At 51.7% G+C, this 23,839-nt stretch overlaps 1 protein-coding gene across 2 annotated transcripts in view; it reads left to right on the top strand.

Moving 5' to 3' along the window:
• JAM3 (junctional adhesion molecule 3) overlaps positions 1–23,839 on the top strand; it is a 145,068-nt gene that overhangs the window by 71,414 nt on the left and 49,815 nt on the right. For both annotated transcript variants that reach the window (XM_075329175.1, XM_075329174.1), the window contains exon 2: positions 13,073–13,138. In XM_075329175.1, the coding sequence (XP_075185290.1) occupies positions 13,073–13,138 (66 nt within the window). The remainder of the gene's footprint in view (positions 1–13,072; positions 13,139–23,839) is intronic.

The following is a 23,839-nucleotide window of genomic DNA, read 5'->3' as shown; positions in this document are numbered from 1 at the left end:
TCTTTTCAATAAATTGGTGAAAGAGGGAATGTTTTGGGGAGTGTTTTTTCAAATAAAACTTTTTTGTTGTCTATTTTTTATTTCTTACTGACTGGGTTAGTGATGTCAGGTATCTGATAGACGCGTGACATCACTAACCCCAGGGTTTGATGCCAGATGACATTACATATCTGGCATCAACCCCATATATTACCCCGTTTGCCACCGCACCAGGGAAATGGGATGAGTTGGGGCAAAGCGCCACTTCTGGGGCGGCTGTGGCCTGCTATTTTTAAGCTAGGGAGTGTCCAATAACGGTGGACCTCCCTCGTCTGAGAATACCAGAGCACAGCTGTCCGCTTTACCTTGGCTGGTGATCCAATTTGGGGGGGACCCCACGTTTTTTGTTTTAAATTATTTATTTAATGTAAAATAACAGCGTGGGGTGCCCTCTGTTTTGGATTACCAGCCAAGGTAAAGCTGCCAGCTGTTGTTTGCAGGCTGCAGCCGTCTGCTTTACCCTAGCTGGCTACAAAAGATATGGGGGACCTCACGTCGTTTTTTTTTTTAAATTATTTATTTTGTGGCTAAATACAAGGCTAAGCACCCTTTAGTGCCACATGAAAGACACTAAAGTGTGCCAGCTTAGAATATACAGGGGGGTGGGACATTATATAGGTCTTTCTCATCTATTTATCTATCTATCTATTCATCTATCCATCTTTCCCTCTATCCATTATCTGTCTGTCTATCGATTATCTATCTATTATTTATATTATTTATTGCAGTTACAATACAGTTTTCCAGCGGTTTTGGTGCGTTTTTTTACCGCAGGTGCGGTAATCTTCAACTCCCAGAAGTTTCTCATGAAATTTTCTTGAGAAAAAATCACTTTTCTAGTGCGCCCATAGCCTAAAGGCCGCTTTACATGCTGCGACATTGCTCAAGCGATCTCATTGGGGTCACGGAATTTGTGACGCACATCCGGCCACTTTAGCGATGTCGTTGCGTGTGACACCTATGAGCATTTTTGAATCGTCGCAAAAACGTTCAAAATCGCTCATCGGTGACATGCCCCCCTATTCTCGATTATCGCTGCAGCTAGCGATGTAGTTCCTCGTTGCTGCGGCAGCACACATCGCTACGTGTGACACCGCAGGAACGAGGAACCTCACCTTACCTGCGGCCGCCCGCAATGAGGAAGGAAGAAGGTGGGCGGGATGTTACGTCCCGCTCATCTCCGCCCCTCCGCTTATATTGGGCGGTGGTTCAGTGACGCTGCTGTGACGTCGCTGTGACGCTGAACGAACCACCCCCTTAGAAAGGAGGCGGTTCGCCGGTCACAGCGACATCGCTAGGCAGGTAAGTAGTGTAACGGGTCCGCGCGATGTTGTGCGCCACGGGCAGCGATATGCCCGTGTCGCACAACCGATAGGGGCAGGTACGCATGCTAGTGATATCGGTCACGATATCACAGCGTGTAAAGCGGCCTTAAGACTCGCGAGACATTAAGAACTTGACTGAGACCCATCACCTCTGATCAGCCCCATGAAACCAGTCAACCATTCTAGCGAGGAAGGATACCACGTAGTAGAGATAAAAATTTGGTAAGTCTGTGCCTCCTTGTTTTTTTTGTTCACATTAAATATCTATGCGCCTATCAAGGTCTGACCTCCAAATCCACTGCAAGCTTTCTTGAGTTTTGTGTAAAAAAAAAAAAAAAGTACCGGGGGAGGACGATAGGCTATGCCTGAAAAATATATACACTGTGTGCAGAATTATTAGGCAAGTTGTATTTAGAGGATTTTTTTTTTATTATTGATCAACAACTATGTTCTCAATCAACCCAAAAGACACTGGAGTGGGGTTTTTAGATTTGACTATCTTAGGAGGAGATCTGTTTGTGCAGGTAACTATTACTGTGCAGAATTATTAGGCAACTTAATAAAATCCAAATCTATTCCCATCTCACTTGTTTATTTTCACCAGGTAAACCAATATAACTGCACAAAATTTAGAAATAAACATTTCTGACATGCAAAAACAAAACCCCAAAAAAATAGTGACTAATATAGCCCCCTTTCTTTCTGATGACACTCAGCAGCCAACCATCCACAGATTCTGTCAGTTGCTTGATCTGTTTACGATCAACATTGCGTGCAGCGGCCACCACAACCTCCAGACACTGCTCCAAGAGGTGGACTGTTTTCCCTCCCTTTAGATCTCACATTTTATGAGGGACCACAGGTTCTCTATGGGGTTCAGATCAGGTGAACAAGGGAGCCATGTCTTTATTTTTTCATCTTTTAGACCTTTACTGGCCAGCCACGCTGTGGAGTAGTTGGATGCATGTGATGGAGCATTGTCCTGCATGAAAATCATGTTTTTCTTGAACGATACCGACTTCTTCCTGTACCACTGCTTGAAGAAGTTGTCTTCCAGAAACTGGCAGTAGGTCTGGGAGTTGAGCTTCACTCCATCCTCAACCCGAAAAGGTCCCACAAGTTCATCTTTGATAATACCAGCCCATACCAGTACCCCACCTCCACCTTGCTGGCGTCTGAGTCGGAGTGGAGCTCTCTGCCCTTTACTGATCCAGCCCATCCATCTGGCCCATCAAGAGTCACTCTCATTTCATCAGTCCATAAAACCTTTGAAAAATCAGTCTTAAGATATTTCTTGGCCCAGTCTTGATGTTTTATGTTATGTTTCTTGTTCATAGGTAGTGGTTTTTCAGCCTTCCTTACCTTGGCCATGTCCCTGAGTATGGCACACCTTGTGCTTTTTGATACTCCAGTAATGTTGCAGCTCTGAAATATGGCCAAACTGGTGGCAAATAGCATGTTGGCAGCTTCACGCTTGATTTTCCTCAATTCATGGGCAGTTATTTTCGCTTTTTTTTGCCCAGCACGCTTTTTGCGACCATGTTTGCTATTTGCCATGAAAGGCTTGATTGTGATCACGCTTGAAAAGTTTGGCAATTTCAAGACTGCTGCATCCCTGTGCAAGACATCTCACAATTGTGGACTTTTCAGAGCCTGTCAAATCTCTCTTCTAACCCATTTTGCCAAAGGAAAGTAATTAAGCACACCTTATATAGGGTGTTGATGTCATTACACCACACCCCTCCTCATTACAGAGATGCACATCATTACTTAATTGGTAGTTGGCTCTCAAGCCTATACAGCTTGGAGTAGGACAACATGTATAAAAAGTATCATGTGATCAAAATACTCATTTGCCTAATAATTCTGCACACAGTGTAGCAGTTTGGGTAAAACATCCATTTTCAGGACATTAATCCTCCTAAACCATGAGAGGCTACTTCTATCATACTTTTTAAGATCTTCTATAATGCGGTCAAGCAGCGGTTTGTCATTGCGTGAGTATAACTGCATTAGATCTGAGGACAGGTTGTTCCCTAGATATGTCAATATAGAAGTGGCCCATTTGAACGGGAAGGCTCGTTGCAGTTGCAGCTCTCTATCAGATGGGAGATTTTATATTTAGAATTTCCGATTTTGTTACATCAACTTTAAAGTTGCTTTCGTGGCTGTAAGTTTCGAATTCTTTACGTATGGCTGGGAGAGACCTCCGGTTCAATGATATAGATTAGGAGGTCATCTGCATAAAGAGCTATTTTGTGTAAGTCCCCCCAACTGTTATACCCTTAATGTCCGGATTGTTCCGTACCGCAACCACCAGATGCTCCATGACAATTGCGGCGACAGGGGGCACCCCTGTCGTGTCCCATATGAGATGTCAAAAGGATCTGAGACTGTGCCATTGCAGCGTACTTTGGCTGAAGGGTTCTGGTAGAATGCTAGAATCTTACCAAGGATACTAGGGTCCAGGTTAATTTGTTTGAGAGAGCTTTGCAGAAAGGGCGAGCTCACCCGGTCGAAAGCCTTTTCTGCGTCGACTGATAATATGCAACAGGGTATCTTTTGGCGTTGATCCGGAGACATGAGAAGCGTGGACCTGATTGTGTTGTCCCTTACCTCTCTTTGAGGAACAAAACCAACTTGGTTGTTATTGACTAGTCAAAGCAGAAGTGTGCCAGTCTCATTGCAATGAGCTTCAAGAAAAATGTAACATCTCCATTAATCAAAGAGATCGGACGGTAGCTGGGGCACAACTACGGGTTTTTCCCCTGCTTCAGTATGACCGTAATGAGCGCCTCGAGCGCCTGCTTGGGAAAGAGGTTAGTATCTGATACTACATTGATTACCCTCGTTAAAAACGGGAGCAGCTGGGTCACAAATGTTTTGTAAAACTTGGCCGTACACCTGACGGGTCCCAGGCTCTTGTTAGCAGGTGAGGATTTGATGATGTGGAGGACCTCATCCTGAGTGAATGGCTGCTCGAGTGAGAAGGAAAGGGCATCCGAAAGAGGGGGCAGGGACGTTTCCCAAACATAGCTATCTATTTTTGCCTGTAGCAGAGAGGGGGAGAAATCCACATATTGGCCACCAATGTTAGACAGGGATTTGTAATACTGTTTAAACACATTTGATGTCTGTTTGGACTCGCTAACCTGAACGTTTGTGTCTGAGCGGATATGCGGGATGTATGTGGTAAGCATCCTGGGGTGCAGGCTTCTAGCTAAGGGTCCCCCGCACTTGTCGGCAAATTCATAAAAGTGCTGCTGCATTCTTTCCCGATATTTTAAATAACTTTGGGCTAAACACTTAAGGTCATCTTTTTGTTTGTTCAGTTCACGAAGAGTTTCTGAAATTGGGTTTTGTTTACCGTATTTTTCGGACTATAAGACGCACTTTTTTTCCTCCAAAATGTAGGGGGAAAGTGGGGGGTGCGTCTTATAGTCTGAATGTGGCTGCGGGGAATGAGGGTGCTGCGGTGGAGCGGGTCATCGGGGGCACGAGCAGGCTGTAGCAGCGCCTACCGTGACCACGTGGGCCCGCTCATTACATATGCATGCCCGTCCTCCCGCCCATCATCCCTCAGCGCTGCAGCCGGCGCTGATAGGTGGGCGGGATGATAGGCGGGGGATGCATGCATAATTAACAGCCGGCCCGCATGATCACCCCTGGCAACTACAGCCGGGAGTGATCATGTGCGGCTGTATTCATTGCCCCCCCCCCGCGCATCATCATCAGCGCGGGGTGCAGTGAATATTATGGTATACTCACCGGTCACTTTCCTACAGCATCGCGATCTCCTTCTGTCTGTGCCGGCCCGCTGATCTGTGTAGAGAGCGGTGAGCACAGCGATGACGTAATTGCTGTGCAGGCCGCTAGTCTCCACGCAGGTCAGCTGACAGGCAGACAGGAAGACATCGCGATGCTGCAGGGGGACGGCTCCACACAGATCAGCGGCGCTGCTGCCACCACAGACAGGAGCAGGAGCAATGCTGCATGGAGAGAGGAAAGGTGAGTATAAACGTTTGTTTTTTTTTTTTTTGTGTGACACAGGATACAGGGTATATAGCAGCAGCAGGATGGATGGGGGTATATAGCAGGATGGATGGGGGTATATAGCAGGATGGATGGGGGTATATAGCAGGATGGATGGAGGAAAATAGCAGGATGGGGGTATATAGCAGGATGAGGGCATATTCCAGGATGGCAGTATATAGCAAGATGGGGGTATATAGCTGGATGGTGCCATATAGCAGGATGGATGGGGGTATATAGCAGGATGGAGGAAAATAGCAGGATTGGGGTATATAGCAGGATGGGGGTATATGGCAGGATGGGGGTATATAGCAGGATGAGGGCATATTCCAGGATGGCAGTATATAGCAGGATGGGAGTATATAGCAGGATAAGGGCATATACCAGGATGGGATACATATATACAAGGATGGGGATCATATACAAGGCAGGAGGATCATTACCAGGATGGGGTATCTAAGTAGAGAATTTGGGGACATTACCCCCATAACAGTGTCAGCAGCAGATCCTTGTCCCATAACAGTGTGTCATGACCACATTTTTTGCTTAAAATTTTATTTTTCCTATTTTCCTTCTCTAAAACCAGGGTGTGTCTTATGGTCCGGTGCGTCTTATGGTCCGTATAAAATACGGTATGTGATTGCTCTAAAGAGTGTATTTGGTTTAGAAGTTCAATGTGTGAGGCCCTTTCTTTTGTCAACCTGGAACTTTCTCTGATGAGGACACCCCAAATCACACATTTTAACGCCTCCCATTGAACTGGTAAGTGCGTCCTATTATTTTGGTGAGGAGCCAAAAACTCAGAGATGGCCACACGAACAGCTTCTTTTGTGGCATTGTCAGCCAGTAAGTTAGGGTTCAGGCGCCAGTGCCAGGCGCTCGTGGGAGAATTTGGTAGTTGGAGGGTTAGAAATATCGGGGCGTGGTCGGACCAGGTCATGTAGCCAATTATGGACAATCAGCTCAGTAGCTGATGGCTAATCAAAAAACAGTCGATCCTACTAGAAGAGTTATGGACCGGGGAATAATGCGTAAAATCTTTATCCTTAAGGCCACTTTACACACAGAGATAAATCTGCGGCAGATCTATGGTTGCAGTGAAATTGTGGACAATCAGTGCCAGGTTTGTGGCTGTGTACAAGTGGAACAATATGTCCATGATTTCACTGCAACCACAGATCTGCCAAAGATTTATCTCTGTGTGTAAAGTGGCCTTTAGGGTGAAGCACGTGCCATATGTCCACCAAACGCATCTGGAACAACGACTTCTGAAGTGTTGAAATCTGGGTAGGGGAAATTGCTGACTTACCTCTCGATAAATCCCAGCTTCCCTCCAAGACCACCTGTGATCAGCAGACCCTGCATGAAACCCTCTACTGTAGTAGTTTCAGATATCTCCGGCCCACCACGGTCTGACCCTTATTGGGAAGATAAAAATTAGCCAAAGTGTAGGTCTGGTTCAAAAAGGAGATGTTAAGAAATAGATATCTACCATTTTCATCCATCTCCGCTTCCAGGACAGTGACCGGCAATGCTAACCCCTTTTAGATTTAGGTGTCTGGTTCGGAGCATGATACCAGTTTGTAAAATATTTATTACTAATCTCCGGGAAATGGTCTTTCTTAAAGGGAACCTGTCACCAGTTTTTTCCCTATTAAACCAAAAGTATCACCTCCGCGCTCCTGTGCTGCATTCAATGAAGGTGCACCTTGTTGCTGGACCCCTTGCAGATCCCAAAAAGAACTTTATAAAATCTCACCGTTTCCTATGCAAATGACTTGTGTTGGTCAGATGGGTGGGCTCATTTTCGGTGTACCGCGAGTGCAGTGCGAGAATGGCAATAGCCGACTACGGAGGAAAGAGGGAGATAAATCTCTCCCTCCCCTCCTCAGTGCCGACCCGCCTCCCGCAGCTGAGGTCCGCTTGCACAGTCGGACCTCTGTCGCAGGGACACTCTGCTGTACTGCCATGGTAAGACGAGTGTCATGCGAGTGGATCGCAGTGATCCCTGTGTGGCCCCAGCCTTACAGATAGAATACAGCTGCCTGCTTCTTCCCTAAATAGTTCATGCATAATTTGGAGGTGTACTTTGGGTCATTGTCCTGTTGTAGGATAACATTGGCTCCAATCAAGCGCTGTCCACAGGGTATGGCATGGCATTGCAGAATGGAGAGAAAGCCTTCCTTATTCAAAATCCCTTTTACCTTGTACAAATCAGCAACCCCAGACCATCACATTACCTCCACCATGCTTGACAGATGGCGTTAGGCACTCTTCCAGCATCTTTTCAGTAGTTCTGCGTCTCACAAATGTTCTTCTGTGTGATCCAAACACCTCAAACTTCGATTCGCCTGTCCATAACACTTTTTTCCAATCTTCCTCTGTCCAATGTCTGTGTTCTTTTGCCCATATTAATCTTTACCTTTTATTAGTCAGTCTCAGATATGGCTTTTTCTTTGTCACTCTGCCCTGAAGGCCGGCATCCCGGAGTTGCCTGTTTGTGCTCTCCTCTGAAGGGAGTAGCACACACCATTGTAGGAAATATTCAGTTTCTTGGCAATTTCTCGCATGGAATATACTTCATTTCTAAGAACAAGAATAGACTGTCGAGTTTCACATGAAAGATCTCTTTTTTTTTTTTTCTGGCCATTTTGAGGAGTTTACTGGAACCAACAAATGTAATGCTCCAGATTCTCAACTAGCTCAAAGGAAGGTCAGTTTTATAGCTTTATCAGAACACTGGAGTGGTGGTTGTTGGAAATAGGCCTCTATACACCTATGTAGATATTGCATTAAACACTAGACGTTTGCAGCTGGAATAGTCATTTACCACATAACAATGTATAGAGTGGATTTCTGTGTAATGTTAGCTTCATTGAAAAATAATGTGCTTTTCTTTCAAAAATAATGAAATATCTAAGTGACCCTGTATGTATGTATGTATGTATCATATACAGTCATATGAAAAAGTTTGTGCACCCCTATTAATGTTGACCTTTTTTCTTTATAACAATTTGGGTTTTTGCAACAGCTATTTCAGTTTCATATATCCAATAACTGATGGACTGAGTAATATTTCTGGTTTGAATTGAGGTTTATTGTAATAACAGAAAATGTGCAATCCGCATTTAAACAAAATTTGACCGATGCAAAAGTATGGGCACCCTTATCAATTTCTTGATTTGAACCCTCCTAACTACTTTTTACTGACTTACTAAAGCACTAAATTGGTTTTGTAACCTCATTGAGCTTTGAACGTCATAGTCAGGTGTATCCAATCATGAGAAAAGGTATTTAAGGTGGCCACTTGCAAGTTGTTCTCCTATTTGAATCTCCTATGAAGAGCGGCATCATGGGCTCCTCAAAACAACTCTCAAATGATCTGAAAACAAAGATTATTCAACATAGTTGTTCAGAGGAAGGTACTAAAAGTTGTCTCAGAGATTTAAACTGTCAGTTTCCACTGTGAGGAACATAGTAATCAAATGGAAGAACACAGGTACAGTTCTTGTTAAGCCCAGAAGTGGCAGGCCAAGAAAAATATCAGAAAGGCAGAGAAGAAGAATGGTGAGAACAGTCAAGGACAATCCACAGAACACCTCCAAAGACCTGCAGCATCATCTTGCTGCAGATGGTGTCAATGTGCATCGGTCAACAATACAGCGCACATTGCACAAGGAGAAGCTGTATGGGAAAGTGATGCGAAAAAAGCCGTTTCTGCAAGCACGCCACAAACAGTCACCTGAGGTATGCAAAAACACATTTGGACAAGCCAGTTACATTTTGGAAGAAGGTCCTGTGGACTGATGAAACAAAGATTGAGTTGTTTGGTCATACAAAAAAGCGTTATGCATGGAGGCAAAAAAACACGGCATTCCAAGAAAAGCACTTGCTACCCACAGTAAAATTTGGTGGAGGTTCCATCATGCTTTGGGGCTCTGTGGCCAATGCCGGCACCGGGAATCTTGTTAAAGTTGAGGGTTGCATGGATTCAACTCACTATCAGCAGATTCTTGACAATAATGTGCAAGAATCAGTGATGAAGTTCAAGTTACGCAGGGGATGGATATTTCAGCAAGACAATGATCCAAAACACCGCTGCAAATCTACTCAGGCATTCATGCAGAGGAACAATTACAATGTTCTGGAATGGCCATCCCAGTCCCCAGACCTGAATATCATTGAAAATCTGTGGGATGATTTGAAGTGTGCTGTCCATACTCGGCGACCATCAAACTTAACTGAACTGGAATTGTTTTGTAAACAAGAATGGTCAAATCTACCTTCATCCAGGATCCAGGAACTCATTAAAAGCTACAGGAAGCGACTAGAGGCTGTGATTTCTGCAAAAGGAGGATCTACAAAATATTAATGTCACTTTTATGTTGAGGTGCCCATACTTTTGCACCGGTCAAATTTAGTTTAAATGCGGATTGCACATTTTCTGTTAGTACAATAAACCTCATTTCAATCCAGAAATATTACTCAGTCCATCAGTTATTAGATATATGAAACGGAAATAGCAAAAACCCAAATTGTTATAAAGAAAAAAGGTTAACATTAATAGGGGTGCCCAAACTTTTTCATATGACTGTATATTAGTTTATTATTGAATGGGGAGTCCCCGATGAGTGGGGTATATGGCTGAATGCTTCCTGGCTTGCATTTTTTCTACTTTTTCACAGTGGGTCTGGGTTTTGCAGTTTGAGCCGTTCTGACCTGCGATTTCCCTTGTATCATCTGTGCTCTTGGTATTATCAGCTTTCATGTAGAGAAAGTGATATCTCGGATCCCAGTTTCCGAGAGGAAACGCCTGCCATTTCCACCCATGAATGTGTTCATTATTGTCCTGGAATCTGCCTGTCCTGTCCCAGGGACAGATGAAGGATTCCAGCTTTGTATCGGGGGACAGCTGCCAGGAACTTTTTCCTCTGGGCTCACGTCCCAGTAAGTGTGATGGTTTGCAGTGACAGGGTGTGTAGATTTACCCAAATCCCATCATTTTACGATCAGTATTTTGAGGATCTAATAGGAATCTTTTCTTTCCCACCAGAGAAAGCGATTCCAAATTACCTCCTGTAGTCGGAGGTCACAGGATTTTATCCCTGGGGCAGGGGGGAGGTTGCAGGGCTTTATTCCTGGGGCGGGGGGAGGTTGCAGGGCTTTATTCCTGGGGCGGGGGGTGGTTGCAGGGCTTTATCCCTGGGGCGGGGGGAGGTTGCAGGGCTTTATTCCTGGGGCGGGGGGAGGTTGCAGGGCTTTATTCCTGGGGCGGGGGGAGGTTTCAGGATTTTATCCCTGGGGCGGGGGGGGGATTGCAGGGCTTTATCCCTGGGGCGGGGGGAGGTTGCAGGGCTTTATCTCTGGGGCGGGGGGAGGTTGCAGGGCTTTATCCCTGGGGCGGGGGGGAGGTCACAGGATTTTATCCCTGGGGCGGGGGGAGGTTGCAGGGCTTTATTCCTGGGGCGGGGGGAGGTTGCAGGGCTTTATTCCTGGGGCGGGGGGTGGTTGCAGGGCTTTATCCCTGGGGCGGGGGGAGGTTGCAGGGCTTTATTCCTGGGGCGGGGGGAGGTTGCAGGGCTTTATTCCTGGGGCGGGGGGAGGTTTCAGGATTTTATCCCTGGGGCGGGGGGGGGATTGCAGGGCTTTATCCCTGGGGCGGGGGGAGGTTGCAGGGCTTTATCTCTGGGGCGGGGGGAGGTTGCAGGGCTTTATCCCTGGGGCGGGGGGGAGGTCACAGGATTTTATCCCTGGGGCAGGGGGGAGGTTGCAGGGCTTTATCCCTGGGGCGGGGGGAGGTTGCAGGGCTTTATCCCTGGGGCGGGGGGGAGGTTGCAGGGCTTTATTCCTGGGGCGGGGGGAGGTTGCAGGGCTTTATCCCTGGGGCGGGGGGAGGTTGCAGGGCTTTATTCTTGGGGCGGGGGGAGGTTGCAGGGCTTTATCCCTGGGGCGGGGGGAGGTTGCAGGGCTTTATCCCTGGGGCAGGGGGGAGGTTTCAGGATTTTATCCCTGGGGCAGGGGGAGGTTGCAGGGCTTTATCCCTGGGGCGGGGGGAGGTTTCAGGATTTTATCCCTGGGGCGGGGGGAGGTTGCAGGGCTTTATCTCTGGGGCGGGGGGAGGTTGCAGGGCTTTATCCCTGGGGCGGGGGGAGGTTTCAGGATTTTATCCCTGGGGCGGGGGGAGGTTGCAGGACTTTATCCCTGGGGCGGTGGGTGGTTGCAGGATTTTATCCCTGGGGTGGGAAGAGGTTGCAGGGCTTTATCCCTGGGGCGGGGGGAGGTTGCAGGGCTTTATCCCTGGGGCAGGGGAGGTTGCAGGGCTTTATCCCTGGGGCGGGGGGAGGTTGCAGGGCTTTATTCTTGGGGCGGGGGGAGGTTGCAGGGCTTTATCCCTGGGGCGGGGGGAGGTTGCAGGGCTTTATCCCTGGGGCAGGGGGGAGGTTTCAGGATTTTATCCCTGGGGCAGGGGGAGGTTGCAGGGCTTTATCCCTGGGGCGGGGGGAGGTTTCAGGATTTTATCCCTGGGGCGGGGGGAGGTTGCAGGGCTTTATCCCTGGGGCGGGGGGAGGTTGCAGGGCTTTATCCCTGGGGCGGAGGGAGGTTTCAGGATTTTATCCCTGGGGCGGGGGGAGGTTGCAGGGCTTTATCTCTGGGGCGGGGGGAGGTTGCAGGGCTTTATCCCTGGGGCGGTGGGTGGTTGCAGGATTTTATCCCTGGGGTGGGAAGAGGTTGCAGGGCTTTATCCCTGGGGCGGGGGGAGGTTGCAGGGCTTTATCCCTGGGGCAGGGGAGGTTGCAGGGCTTTATCAGTATTGGTGGGGTCACAGATAACAGTGGGGTACCCCATGAATCAGTACTGGCCGTATGTATTTATTTAACACAGTACAGGCATTGTAAAGAGGCGGCAACCCAGTTAATAAAGTAAGAAGAAAAGCCCTTTCCTGCGGGACCGCAGCGCTCTGAGCGATCGGGTTATATTATTGTAATGTCATGGAGCGCTGCAAACGATCAGGAGCCGCATATTGGCTGCAGTGGTCACCTGAATGCCGGGATACACAGTATTGACATCACTGCAGCAGCACTTGGTAGGAAGCGAGAATGTTTTTTATCTGGAGACTTTTAGCATTTAGGAAGGAGATGCACAGTAATCGGAATGCATTTTAGTTTGTAGGGTATTTTTGTTTCTGGACTGGAATATAATCATTTTTGGACCATAATTGGGTGGTAAAATCAGCTGTTAAAACTGCATTATTCCATAGAGTAGAAATGTTTGTATGGTCGGTGTCACTGGCCCGCCGCTTCCTTCTGTGGACTGCACATTAGTAGTTCCTTGATGTCGTCCGTTCATCAGAACTCTGCATATTAGTGAAGAAGTCATTCTGCGGCGGTGGCACAGAGATGTCATTCAGCAGAGCTTAGAAAGTTGCATTACATGGTTAACATTAACCTTTTGCAGCAGTAGCAAGGACCGCATTGCCACAGCTCCACAGCCTGCGTCACATGCAATTACATACAGTAACTCAGGCTTGTCGTGTTCAGTTATGTTCTCAGACGGAAGGTCTTATCATCCTCAGGTCCTTGTTCAGACTTGGTGCTTCCATGCAGTTATTGGATTACAGTAAAATCAGTTTTACTTCAACCAGATTATTACGTGTGTTTTTTGTTTTTTACTTACAGGTTGCACAGTGATGGCAGTAGACTTGTATTCCTCCAACACTAATCCAGAGGTGCAAGAATTTCAGAGTAAGGACTCCCACACTCCAGGACGCCAGCGTTCCAGGACCGTCGTACTCTAGCACTCCCATCCTCCAGGACCTTCGTACTCTAGCACTCCCACCCTCCAGGACCGTCGTACTCTAGCACTCCCATCCTCCAGGACCTTCGTACTCTAGCACTCCCATCCTCCAGGACCTTCGTACTCTAGCACTCCCACCCTCCAGGACCTTCGTACTCTAGCACTCCTACCCTCCAGGACCTTCGTACTCTAGCACTCCCACCCTCCAGGACCTTCGTACTCTAGCACTCCTACCCTCCAGGACCTTAGTACTCCAGCACTCCCACCCTCCAGGACCTTCGTACTCTAGCACTCCCACCCTCCAGGACCTTCGTACTCTACCACTCCCACCCTCCAGGACCTTAGTATTCTACCACTCCCACCCTCCAGGACCTTCGTATTCTAGCACTCCCACCCTCCAGGACCTTAGTATTCTAGCACTCCCACCCTCCAGGACCTTAGTACTCTAGCACTCCCACCCTCCAGGACCTTAGTATTCTAGCACTCCCACCCTCCAGGACCTTAGTATTCTACCACTCCCACCCTCCAGGACCTTAGTATTCTAGCACTCCCACCCTCCAGGACCTTAGTATTCTACCACTCCCACCCTCCAGGACCTTAGTATTCTAGCACTCCCACCCTCCAGGACCGTCGTACTCTAGCACTCCCATCCTCCAGGACCTTCGTACTCTAGCACTCCCACCCTCCAGGACCTTAGTATTCTACCACTCCCACCCTCCAGGACCTTAGTATTCTAGCACTCCCACCCTCCAGGACCTTAGTACTCTAGCACTCCCACCCTCCAGGACCTTAGTATTCTAGCACTCCCACCCTCCAGGACCTTAGTATTCTAGCACTCCCACCCTCCAGGACCTTCGTCCTCTAGCACTCCCACCCTCCAGGATCTTAGTATTCTAGCACTCCCACCCTCCAGGACCTTAGTATTCTAGTACTCCCACCCTCCAGGACCTTAGTATTCTAGCACTCCCACCCTCCAGGACCTTCGTCCTCTAGCACTCCCACCCTCCCGGACCTTAGTACTCTAGCACTCCCACCCTCCAGGACCTTCGTCCTCTAGCACTCCCACCCTCCCGGACCTTAGTATTCTAGCACTCCCACCCTCCAGGACCTTAGTACTCTAGTACTCCCAACCTCCAGGACCTTCGTACTCTAGCACTCCCAACCTCCAGGACCGTCGTACTCTAGCACTCCCACCCTCCAGGACCTTCGTACTCTAGCACTCCCAACCTCCAGGACCTTCGTACTCTAGCACTCCCACCCTCCAGGACCTTAGTACTCTAGCACTCCCACCCTCCAGGACCTTAGTACTCTAGCACTCCAACCCTCCAGGACCTTAGTACTCTAGCACTCCCACCCTCCAGGACCTTAGTATTCTAGCACTCCCACCCTCCAGGACCTTAGTATTCTAGCACTCCCACCCTCCAGGACCTTAGTACTCTAGCACTCCCACCCTCCAGGACCTTCGTCCTCTAGCACTCCCACCCTCCCGGACCTTAGTACTCTAGCACTCCCACCCTCCAGGACCTTCGTCCTCTAGCACTCCCACCCTCCCGGACCTTAGTATTCTAGCACTCCCACCCTCCAGGACCTTAGTACTCTAGTACTCCCAACCTCCAGGACCTTCGTACTCTAGCACTCCCAACCTCCAGGACCGTCGTACTCTAGCACTCCCACCCTCCAGGACCTTAGTATTCTACCACTCCCATCCTCCAGGACCTTCGTACTCTAGCACTCCCAACCTCCAGGACCTTCGTACTCTAGCACTCCCACCCTCCAGGACCTTAGTATTCTACCACTCCCATCCTCCAGGACCTTCGTACTCTAGCACTCCCAACCTCCAGGACCTTCGTACTCTAGCACTCCCAACCTCCAGGACCTTAGTATTCTAGCACTCCCACCCTCCAGGACCTTAGTACTCTAGTACTCCCAACCTCCAGGACCTTCGTACTCTAGCACTCCCAACCTCCAGGACCGTCGTACTCTAGCACTCCCACCCTCCAGGACCTTCGTACTCTAGCACTCCCAACCTCCAGGACCTTCGTACTCTAGCACTCCCACCCTCCAGGACCTTCGTACTCTAGCACTCCCACCCTCCAGGACCTTAGTACTCTAGCACTCCCACCCTCCAGGACCTTAGTACTCTAGCACTCCCACCCTCCAGGACCTTAGTACTCTAGCACTCCCACCCTCCAGGACCTTAGTATTCTAGCACTCCCACCCTCCAGGACCTTAGTATTCTAGCACTCCCACCCTCCAGGACCTTAGTACTCTAGCACTCCCACCCTCCAGGACCTTCGTCCTCTAGCACTCCCACCCTCCCGGACCTTAGTACTCTAGCACTCCCACCCTCCAGGACCTTCGTCCTCTAGCACTCCCACCCTCCCGGACCTTAGTATTCTAGCACTCCCACCCTCCAGGACCTTAGTACTCTAGTACTCCCAACCTCCAGGACCTTCGTACTCTAGCACTCCCAACCTCCAGGACCGTCGTACTCTAGCACTCCCACCCTCCAGGACCTTAGTATTCTACCACTCCCATCCTCCAGGACCTTCGTACTCTAGCACTCCCAACCTCCAGGACCTTCGTACTCTAGCACTCCCACCCTCCAGGACCTTAGTATTCTACCACTCCCATCCTCCAGGACCTTCGTACTCTAGCACTCCCAACCTCCAGGACCTTCGTACTTTAGCACTCCCAACCTCCAGGACCTTCGTACTCTAGCACTCCCACCCTCCAGGACCTTCGTACTCTAGCACTCCCACCCTCCAGGACCTTCGTACTCTAGCACTCCCACCCTCCAGGACCTTAGTATTCTACCACTCCCACTTTCCAGGACATTAGTACTCTAGCACTCCCATCCTCCAGGACCTTCGTACTCTAGCACTCCCACCCTCCAGGACCTTAGTATTCTACCACTCCCACCCTCCAGGACCTTAGTATTCTAGCACTCCCACCCTCCAGGACCTTAGTACTCTAGCACTCCCACCCTCCAGGACCTTAGTATTCTAGCACTCCCACCCTCCAGGACCTTAGTATTCTAGCACTCCCACCCTGCAGGACCTTCGTCCTCTAGCACTCCCACCCTCCAGGACCTTAGTATTCTAGCACTCCCACCCTCCAGGACCTTAGTATTCTAGCACTCCCACCCTCCAGGACCTTAGTATTCTAGCACTCCCACCCTCCAGGACCTTCGTCCTCTAGCACTCCCACCCTCCCGGACCTTCGTACTCTAGCACTCCCACCCTCCAGGACCTTAGTACTCTAGCACTCCCACCCTCCAGGACCTTAGTACTCTAGCACTCCCACCCTCCAGGACCTTAGTACTCTAGCACTCCCACCCTCCAGGACCTTAGTATTCTAGCACTCCCACCCTCCAGGACCTTAGTACTCTAGCACTCCCACCCTCCAGGACCTTAGTATTCTAGCACTCCCACCCTCCAGGACCTTAGTATTCTAGCACTCCCATCCTCCAGGACCTTAGTACTCTAGCACTCCCACCCTCCAGGACCTTCGTCCTCTAGCACTCCCACCCTCCCGGACCTTAGTACTCTAGCACTCCCACCCTCCAGGACCTTCGTCCTCTAGCACTCCCACCCTCCAGGACCTTAGTATTCTACCACTCCCATCCTCCAGGACCTTCGTACTCTAGCACTCCCAACCTCCAGGACCTTCGTACTCTAGCACTCCCACCCTCCAGGACCTTAGTATTCTACCACTCCCATCCTCCAGGACCTTCGTACTCTAGCACTCCCAACCTCCAGGACCTTCGTACTCTAGCACTCCCAACCTCCAGGACCTTCGTACTCTAGCACTCCCACCCTCCAGGACCTTCGTACTCTAGCACTCCCACCCTCCAGGACCTTCGTACTCTAGCACTCCCACCCTCCAGGACCTTAGTATTCTACCACTCCCACCCTCCAGGACATTAGTACTCTAGCACTCCCATCCTCCAGGACCTTCGTACTCTAGCACTCCCACCCTCCAGGACCTGAGTATTCTACCACTCCCACCCTCCAGGACCTTAGTATTCTAGCACTCCCACCCTCCAGGACCTTAGTACTCTAGCACTCCCACCCTCCAGGACCTTAGTATTCTAGCACTCCCACCCTCCACGACCTTAGTATTCTAGCACTCCCACCCTCCAGGACCTTCGTCCTCTAGCACTCCCACCCTCCAGGACCTTAGTATTCTAGCACTCCCACCCTCTAGGACCTTAGTATTCTAGCACTCCCACCCTCCAGGACCTTAGTATTCTAGCACTCCCACCCTCCAGGACCTTCGTCCTCTAGCACTCCCACCCTCCCGGACCTTAGTACTCTAGCACTCCCACCCTCCAGGACCTTCGTCCTCTAGCACTCCCACCCTCCCGGACCTTAGTATTCTAGCACTCCCACCCTCCAGGACCTTAGTACTCTAGTACTCCCAACCTCCAGGACCTTCGTACTCTAGCACTCCCAACCTCCAGGACCGTCGTACTCTAGCACTCCCACCCTCCAGGACCTTCGTACTCTAGCACTCCCAACCTCCAGGACCTTCGTACTCTAGCACTCCCACCCTCCAGGACCTTCGTACTCTAGCACTCCCACCCTCCAGGACCTTCGTACTCTAGCACTCCCACCCTCCAGGACCTTAGTACTCTAGCACTCCCACCCTCCAGGACCTTAGTACTCTAGCACTCCCACCCTCCAGGACCTTAGTATTCTAGCACTCCCACCCTCCAGGACCTTAGTATTCTAGCACTCCCACCCTCCAGGACCTTAGTACTCTAGCACTCCCACCCTCCGGGACCTTCGTCCTCTAGCACTCCCACCCTCCCGGACCTTAGTACTCTAGCACTCCCACCCTCCAGGACCTTCGTCCTCTAGCATTCCCACCCTCCCGGACCTTAGTATTCTAGCACTCCCACCCTCCAGGACCTTAGTACTCTAGTACTCCCAACCTCCAGGACCTTCGTACTCTAGCACTCCCAACCTCCAGGACCGTCGTACTCTAGCACTCCCACCCTCCAGGACCTTAGTATTCTACCACTCCCATCCTCCAGGACCTTCGTACTCTAGCACTCCCAACCTCCAGGACCTTCGTACTCTAGCACTCCCACCCTCCAGGACCTTAGTATTCTACCACTCCCATCCTCCAGGACCTTCGTACTCTAGCACTCCCAACCTCCAGGACCTTCGTACTCTAGCACTCCCAACCTCCAGGACCTTCGTACTCTAGCACTCCCACCCTCCAGGACCTTCGTACTCTAGCACTCCCACCCTCCAGGACCTTCGTACTCTAGCACTCCCACCCTCCAGGACCTTAGTATTCTACCACTCCCATCCTCCAGGACCTTCGTACTCTAGCACTCCCACCCTCCAGGACCTTAGTATTCTACCACTCCCACCCTCCAGGACCTTAGTATTCTAGCACTCCCACCCTCCAGGACCTTAGTACTCTAGCACTCCCACCCTCCATGACCTTAGTATTCTAGCACTCCCACCCTCCAGGACCTTAGTATTCTAGCACTCCCACCCTCCAGGACCTTCGTCCTCTAGCACTCCCACCCTCCAGGACCTTAGTATTCTAGCACTCCCACCCTCCAGGACCTTAGTATTCTAGCACTCCCACCCTCCAGGACCTTAGTATTCTAGCACTCCCACCCTCCAGGACCTTCGTCCTCTAGCACTCCCACCCTCCCGGACCTTCGTACTCTAGCACTCCCACCCTCCAGGACCTTAGTACTCTAGCACTCCCACCCTCCAGGACCTTAGTACTCTAGCACTCCCACCCTCCAGGACCTTAGTACTCTAGCACTCCCACCCTCCAGGACCTTAGTATTCTAGCACTCCCACCCTCCAGGACCTTAGTACTCTAGCACTCCCACCCTCCAGGACCTTAGTATTCTAGCACTCCCACCCTCCAGGACCTTAGTATTCTAGCACTCCCACCCTCCAGGACCTTAGTACTCTAGCACTCCCACCCTCCAGGACCTTCGTCCTCTAGCACTCCCACCCTCCCGGACCTTAGTACTCTAGCACTCCCACCCTCCAGGACCTTCGTCCTCTAGCACTCCCACCCTCCCGGACCTTAGTATTCTAGCACTCCCACCCTCCAGGACCTTAGTACTCTAGTACTCCCAACCTCCAGGACCTTCGTACTCTAGCACTCCCAACCTCCAGGACTGTCGTACTCTAGCACGCCCACCCTCCAGGACCTTAGTATTCTACCACTCCCATCCTCCAGGACCTTCGTACTCTAGCACTCCCAACCTCCAGGACCTTCGTACTCTAGCACTCCCACCCTCCAGGACCTTAGTATTCTACCACTCCCACCCTCCAGGACATTAGTACTCTAGCACTCCCATCCTCCAGGACCTTCGTACTCTAGCACTCCCACCCTCCAGGACCTTAGTATTCTACCACTCCCACCCTCCAGGACCTTAGTATTCTAGCACTCCCACCCTCCAGGACCTTAGTACTCTGGCACTCCCACCCTCCAGGACCTTAGTATTCTAGCACTCCCACCCTCCAGGACCTTAGTATTCTAGCACTCCCACCCTCCAGGACCTTCGTCCTCTAGCACTCCCACCCTCCAGGACCTTAGTATTCTAGCACTCCCACCCTCCAGGACCTTAGTATTCTAGCACTCCCACCCTCCAGGACCTTAGTATTGACCTTCGTCCTCTAGCACTCCCACCCTCCCGGACCTTAGTACTCTAGCACTCCCACCCTCCAGGACCTTCGTCCTCTAGCACTCCCACCCTCCAGGACCTTCGTCCTCTAGCACTCCCACCCTCCCGGACCTTAGTATTCTAGCACTCCCACCCTCCAGGACCTTAGTACTCTAGTACTCCCAACCTCCAGGACCTTCGTACTCTAGCACTCCCAACCTCCAGGACCGTCGTACTCTAGCACTCCCACCCTCCAGGACCTTCGTACTCTAGCACTCCCAACCTCCAGGACCTTCATACTCTAGCACTCCCACCCTCCAGGACCTTCGTACTCTAGCACTCCCACCCTCCAGGACCTTAGTACTCTAGCACTCCCACCATCCAGGACCTTAGTACTCTAGCACTCCCACCCTCCAGGACCTTAGTACTCTAGCACTCCCACCCTCCAGGACCTTAGTATTCTAGCACTCCCACCCTCCAGGACCTTAGTATTCTAGCACTCTCACCCTCCAGGACCTTAGTACTCTAGCACTCCCACCCTCCAGGACCTTCATCCTCTAGCACTCCCACCCTCCCGGACCTTCGTCCTCTAGCACTCCCACCCTCCCGGACCTTAGTATTCTAGCACTCCCACCCTCCAGGACCTTAGTACTCTAGTACTCCCAACCTCCAGGACCTTCGTACTCTAGCACTCCCAACCTCCAGGACCGTCGTACTCTAGCACTCCCACCCTCCAGGACCTTAGTATTCTACCACTCCCATCCTCCAGGACCTTCGTACTCTAGCACTCCCAACCTCCAGGACCTTCGTACTCTAGCACTCCCACCCTCCAGGACCTTAGTATTCTACCACTCCCATCCTCCAGGACCTTAGTACTCTAGCACTCCCATCCTCCAGGACCTTAGTATTCTAGCACTCCCACCCTCCAGGACCTTAGTATTCTAGCACTCCCACCCTCCAGGACCTTAGTACTCTAGCACTCCCACCCTCCAGGACCTTAGTACTCTAGCACTCCCATCCTCCAGGACCTTAGTACTCTAGCACTCCCATCCTCCAGGACCTTAGTATTCTAGCACTCCCACCCTCCAGGACCTTAGTATTCTAGCACTCCCACCCTCCAGGACCTTAGTACTCTAGCACTCCCACCCTCCAGGACCTTAGTACTCTAGCACTCCCACCCTCCAGGACCTTAGTATTCTAGCACTCCCACCCTCCAGGACCTTAGTACTCTAGCACTCCCACCCTCCAGGACCTTAGTACTCTAGCACTCCAGGACTTCCACACTCTAGGACACCAGCACCTTAGTATAACTCTGTGACTAACAGCCAGAAACGCATCAGAGAAGTGATCCCATTTTGGCTATGTTCACACGCTGGATCTTTTACTTCGGTTTTGGTGCATTTTTTAGGTCACAAAGATGCACCTAAATGCATGCATTTCCTTCTACCATCAACGTCTGAGGTTTCTATTTTGCTGTCTACATAGTGCATATTTTTTGAAGATACAGTATGTCAATTCTTTTTTTGTTTTTGAGCCCTTCTAGTCAATAGATTTGACTTTAACATCGCATTGAGCAAAATGCAGTAAAAACACATGCGGTTTTTTTTATGCATTTTTGCCTCTGGGGGATTTTTTTGGGGGTCAAAAACGCTGCATCTTTGTGGTTAAGAAATTATGCAGTGTGTGAACATAGCCTCAGAATCCAACTCCTAAACCACTGCCATTATTCAGGACGCTCTAAAATATTTTCTTACCTACTATAGTTCAGTGTGTTCACAGGTCTGCGCCTGCACTCTCTCAGTCTGTGCTCGGGTCTGCGCGTGCCCTCTCTCGGTCTGCGCCTGCCTTCTCTCGGTCTGCGCCTGCCCTCTCTCGGTCTGTGCTCGGGTCTGCGCCTGCCCTCTCTCGGTCTGCGCCTGCCTTCTCTCGGTCTATACTCGGGTCTGCGTTCGGGTCTGCGCCTGCCCTCTCTCGGTCTGTGCTCGGGTATTCCTCCTTCCTGCCCTCTCTCGGTCTTTGCTCGGGTCTGCGCCTGCCTACCCTCTCTTGGTCTGTGCTCGGGTCTGCGCCCGCCTGCCCTTTCTCTCTCAGGCTATGCTCGGGTCCGTGCCTGCCTGTCCGCCCTCTCTCGGTCTGCGCCTGCCTGTCCGCCCTCTTTCTGCCCTCTCTCTGCCCTGCGCCTGTCCTCTTTCTGCCCTGTACCTGCCCTCTCTCAGGCTGTGCTCGGGTCTGTGCCTGCCTGCCCTCTCTCTGCCCTCTCTCTGCCCTGTGCCTGCCCTCTCTCTGCCCTGTGCCTGCCCTCTCTGCCTTCTGCCTGCCCTCTCTCTGCCCTCTCTCTGCCCCGTGCCTGCCCTCTCTCTGCCCTGTGCCTGCCCCTGCCCTCTTTCTGTCCTGCTCCAGCCCTCTCGGGCTGTGCTCAGGCCTGAGCCTGCACTCGCTCGGGTCTGAGCCTGCCTGCCCTCACTTGGGCTGTGCTCGGGTCTGAGACTGCCTGCCCTCTCTTGGGCTGTGCTCGGGTCTGAGACTGCCTGCCCTCTCTTGGGCTGAGACTGCCTGCCCTCTCTTGGGCTGTGCTCTGGTCTGAGACTGCCTGCCCTCTCTTGGGCTGTGCTCGGGTCTGAGCCTGCCCTCTCTCTGCCCTGTGCCTGCCCCTGCCCTCTCTCTGCCCTCGTTCTTTCCTGCACCTACCCTCTCTCTGCCCTGTGCCTGCCCATGCCCTCTCTCTGCCCTGTGCTTGCCCTCTCTCTGCCCTGTGCCTGCCCTCCCTCTGCCCTGTGCCTGCCCCTGCCCTCTTTCTGTCCTGCTCCAGCCCTCTCTCGGGCTGTGCTCAGGCCTGAGCCTGCACTCGCTCGGGTCTGAGCCTGCCTGCCCTCACTTGGGCTGTGCTCGGGTCTGAGACTGCCTGCCCTCTCTTGGGCTGTGCTCGAGTCTGAGACTGCCTGCCCTCTCTTGGGCTGTGCTCGGGTCTGAGCCTGCCCGCTCTCTGCCCTGTGCCTGCCCCTGCCCTCTCTCTGCCCTCTTTCTTTCCTGCACCTACCCTCTCTCTGCCGTGTGCCTGCCCATGCCCTCTCTCTGCCCTGTGCTTGCCCTCTCTCTGCCCTGTGCCTGCCCTCTCTCTGCCCTGTGCCTGCCCCTGCCTTCTTTCTGTCCTGCTCCAGCCCTCTCGGGCTGTGCTCAGGCCTGAGCCTGCACTCGCTCGGGTCTGAGCCTGCCTGCCCTCACTTGGGCTGTGCTCGGGTCTGAGACTGCCTGCCCTCTCTTGGGCTGTGCTCGGGTCTGAGACTGCCTGCCCTCTCTTAGGCTGAGACTGCCTGCCCTCTCTTGGGCTGTGCTCGGGTCTGAGACTGCCTGCCCTCTCTTGGGCTGAGCTCGGGTCTGAGACTGCCTGCCCTCTCTTGGGCTGAGACTGCCTGCCCTCTCTTGGGCTGTGCTCTGGTCTGAGACTGCCTGCCCTCTCTTGGGCTGTGCTCGGGTCTGAGCCTGCCCTCTCTCTGCCCTGTGCCTGCCCCTGCCCTCTCTCTGCCCTCTTTCTTTCCTGCACCTACCCTCTCTCTGCCCTGTGCCTGCCCATGCCCTCTCTCTGCCCTGTGCTTGCCCTCTCTCTGCCCTGTGCCTGCCCTCCCTCTGCCCTGTGCCTGCCCCTGCCCTCTTTCTGTCCTGCTCCAGCCCTCTCTCGGGCTGTGCTCAGGCCTGAGCCTGCACTCGCTCGGGTCTGAGCCTGCCTGCCCTCACTTGGGCTGTGCTCGGGTCTGAGACTGCCTGCCCTCTCTTGGGCTGTGCTCGAGTCTGAGACTGCCTGCCCTCTCTTGGGCTGTGCTCGGGTCTGAGCCTGCCCGCTCTCTGCCCTGTGCCTGCCCCTGCCCTCTCTCTGCCCTCTTTCTTTCCTGCACCTACCCTCTCTCTGCCCTGTGCCTGCCCATGCCCTCTCTCTGCCCTGTGCTTGCCCTCTCTCTGCCCTGTGCCTGCCCTCTCTCTGCCCTGTGCCTGCCCCTGCCCT

This window comes from Anomaloglossus baeobatrachus, chromosome 11 (assembly GCF_048569485.1).
Source record: "Anomaloglossus baeobatrachus isolate aAnoBae1 chromosome 11, aAnoBae1.hap1, whole genome shotgun sequence".
Taxonomy (NCBI): Eukaryota; Metazoa; Chordata; class Amphibia; order Anura; family Aromobatidae; genus Anomaloglossus; species Anomaloglossus baeobatrachus.
Note: the sequence above shows the minus strand (reverse complement) of the source record. Positions and strands in the feature narration are given on the sequence as shown.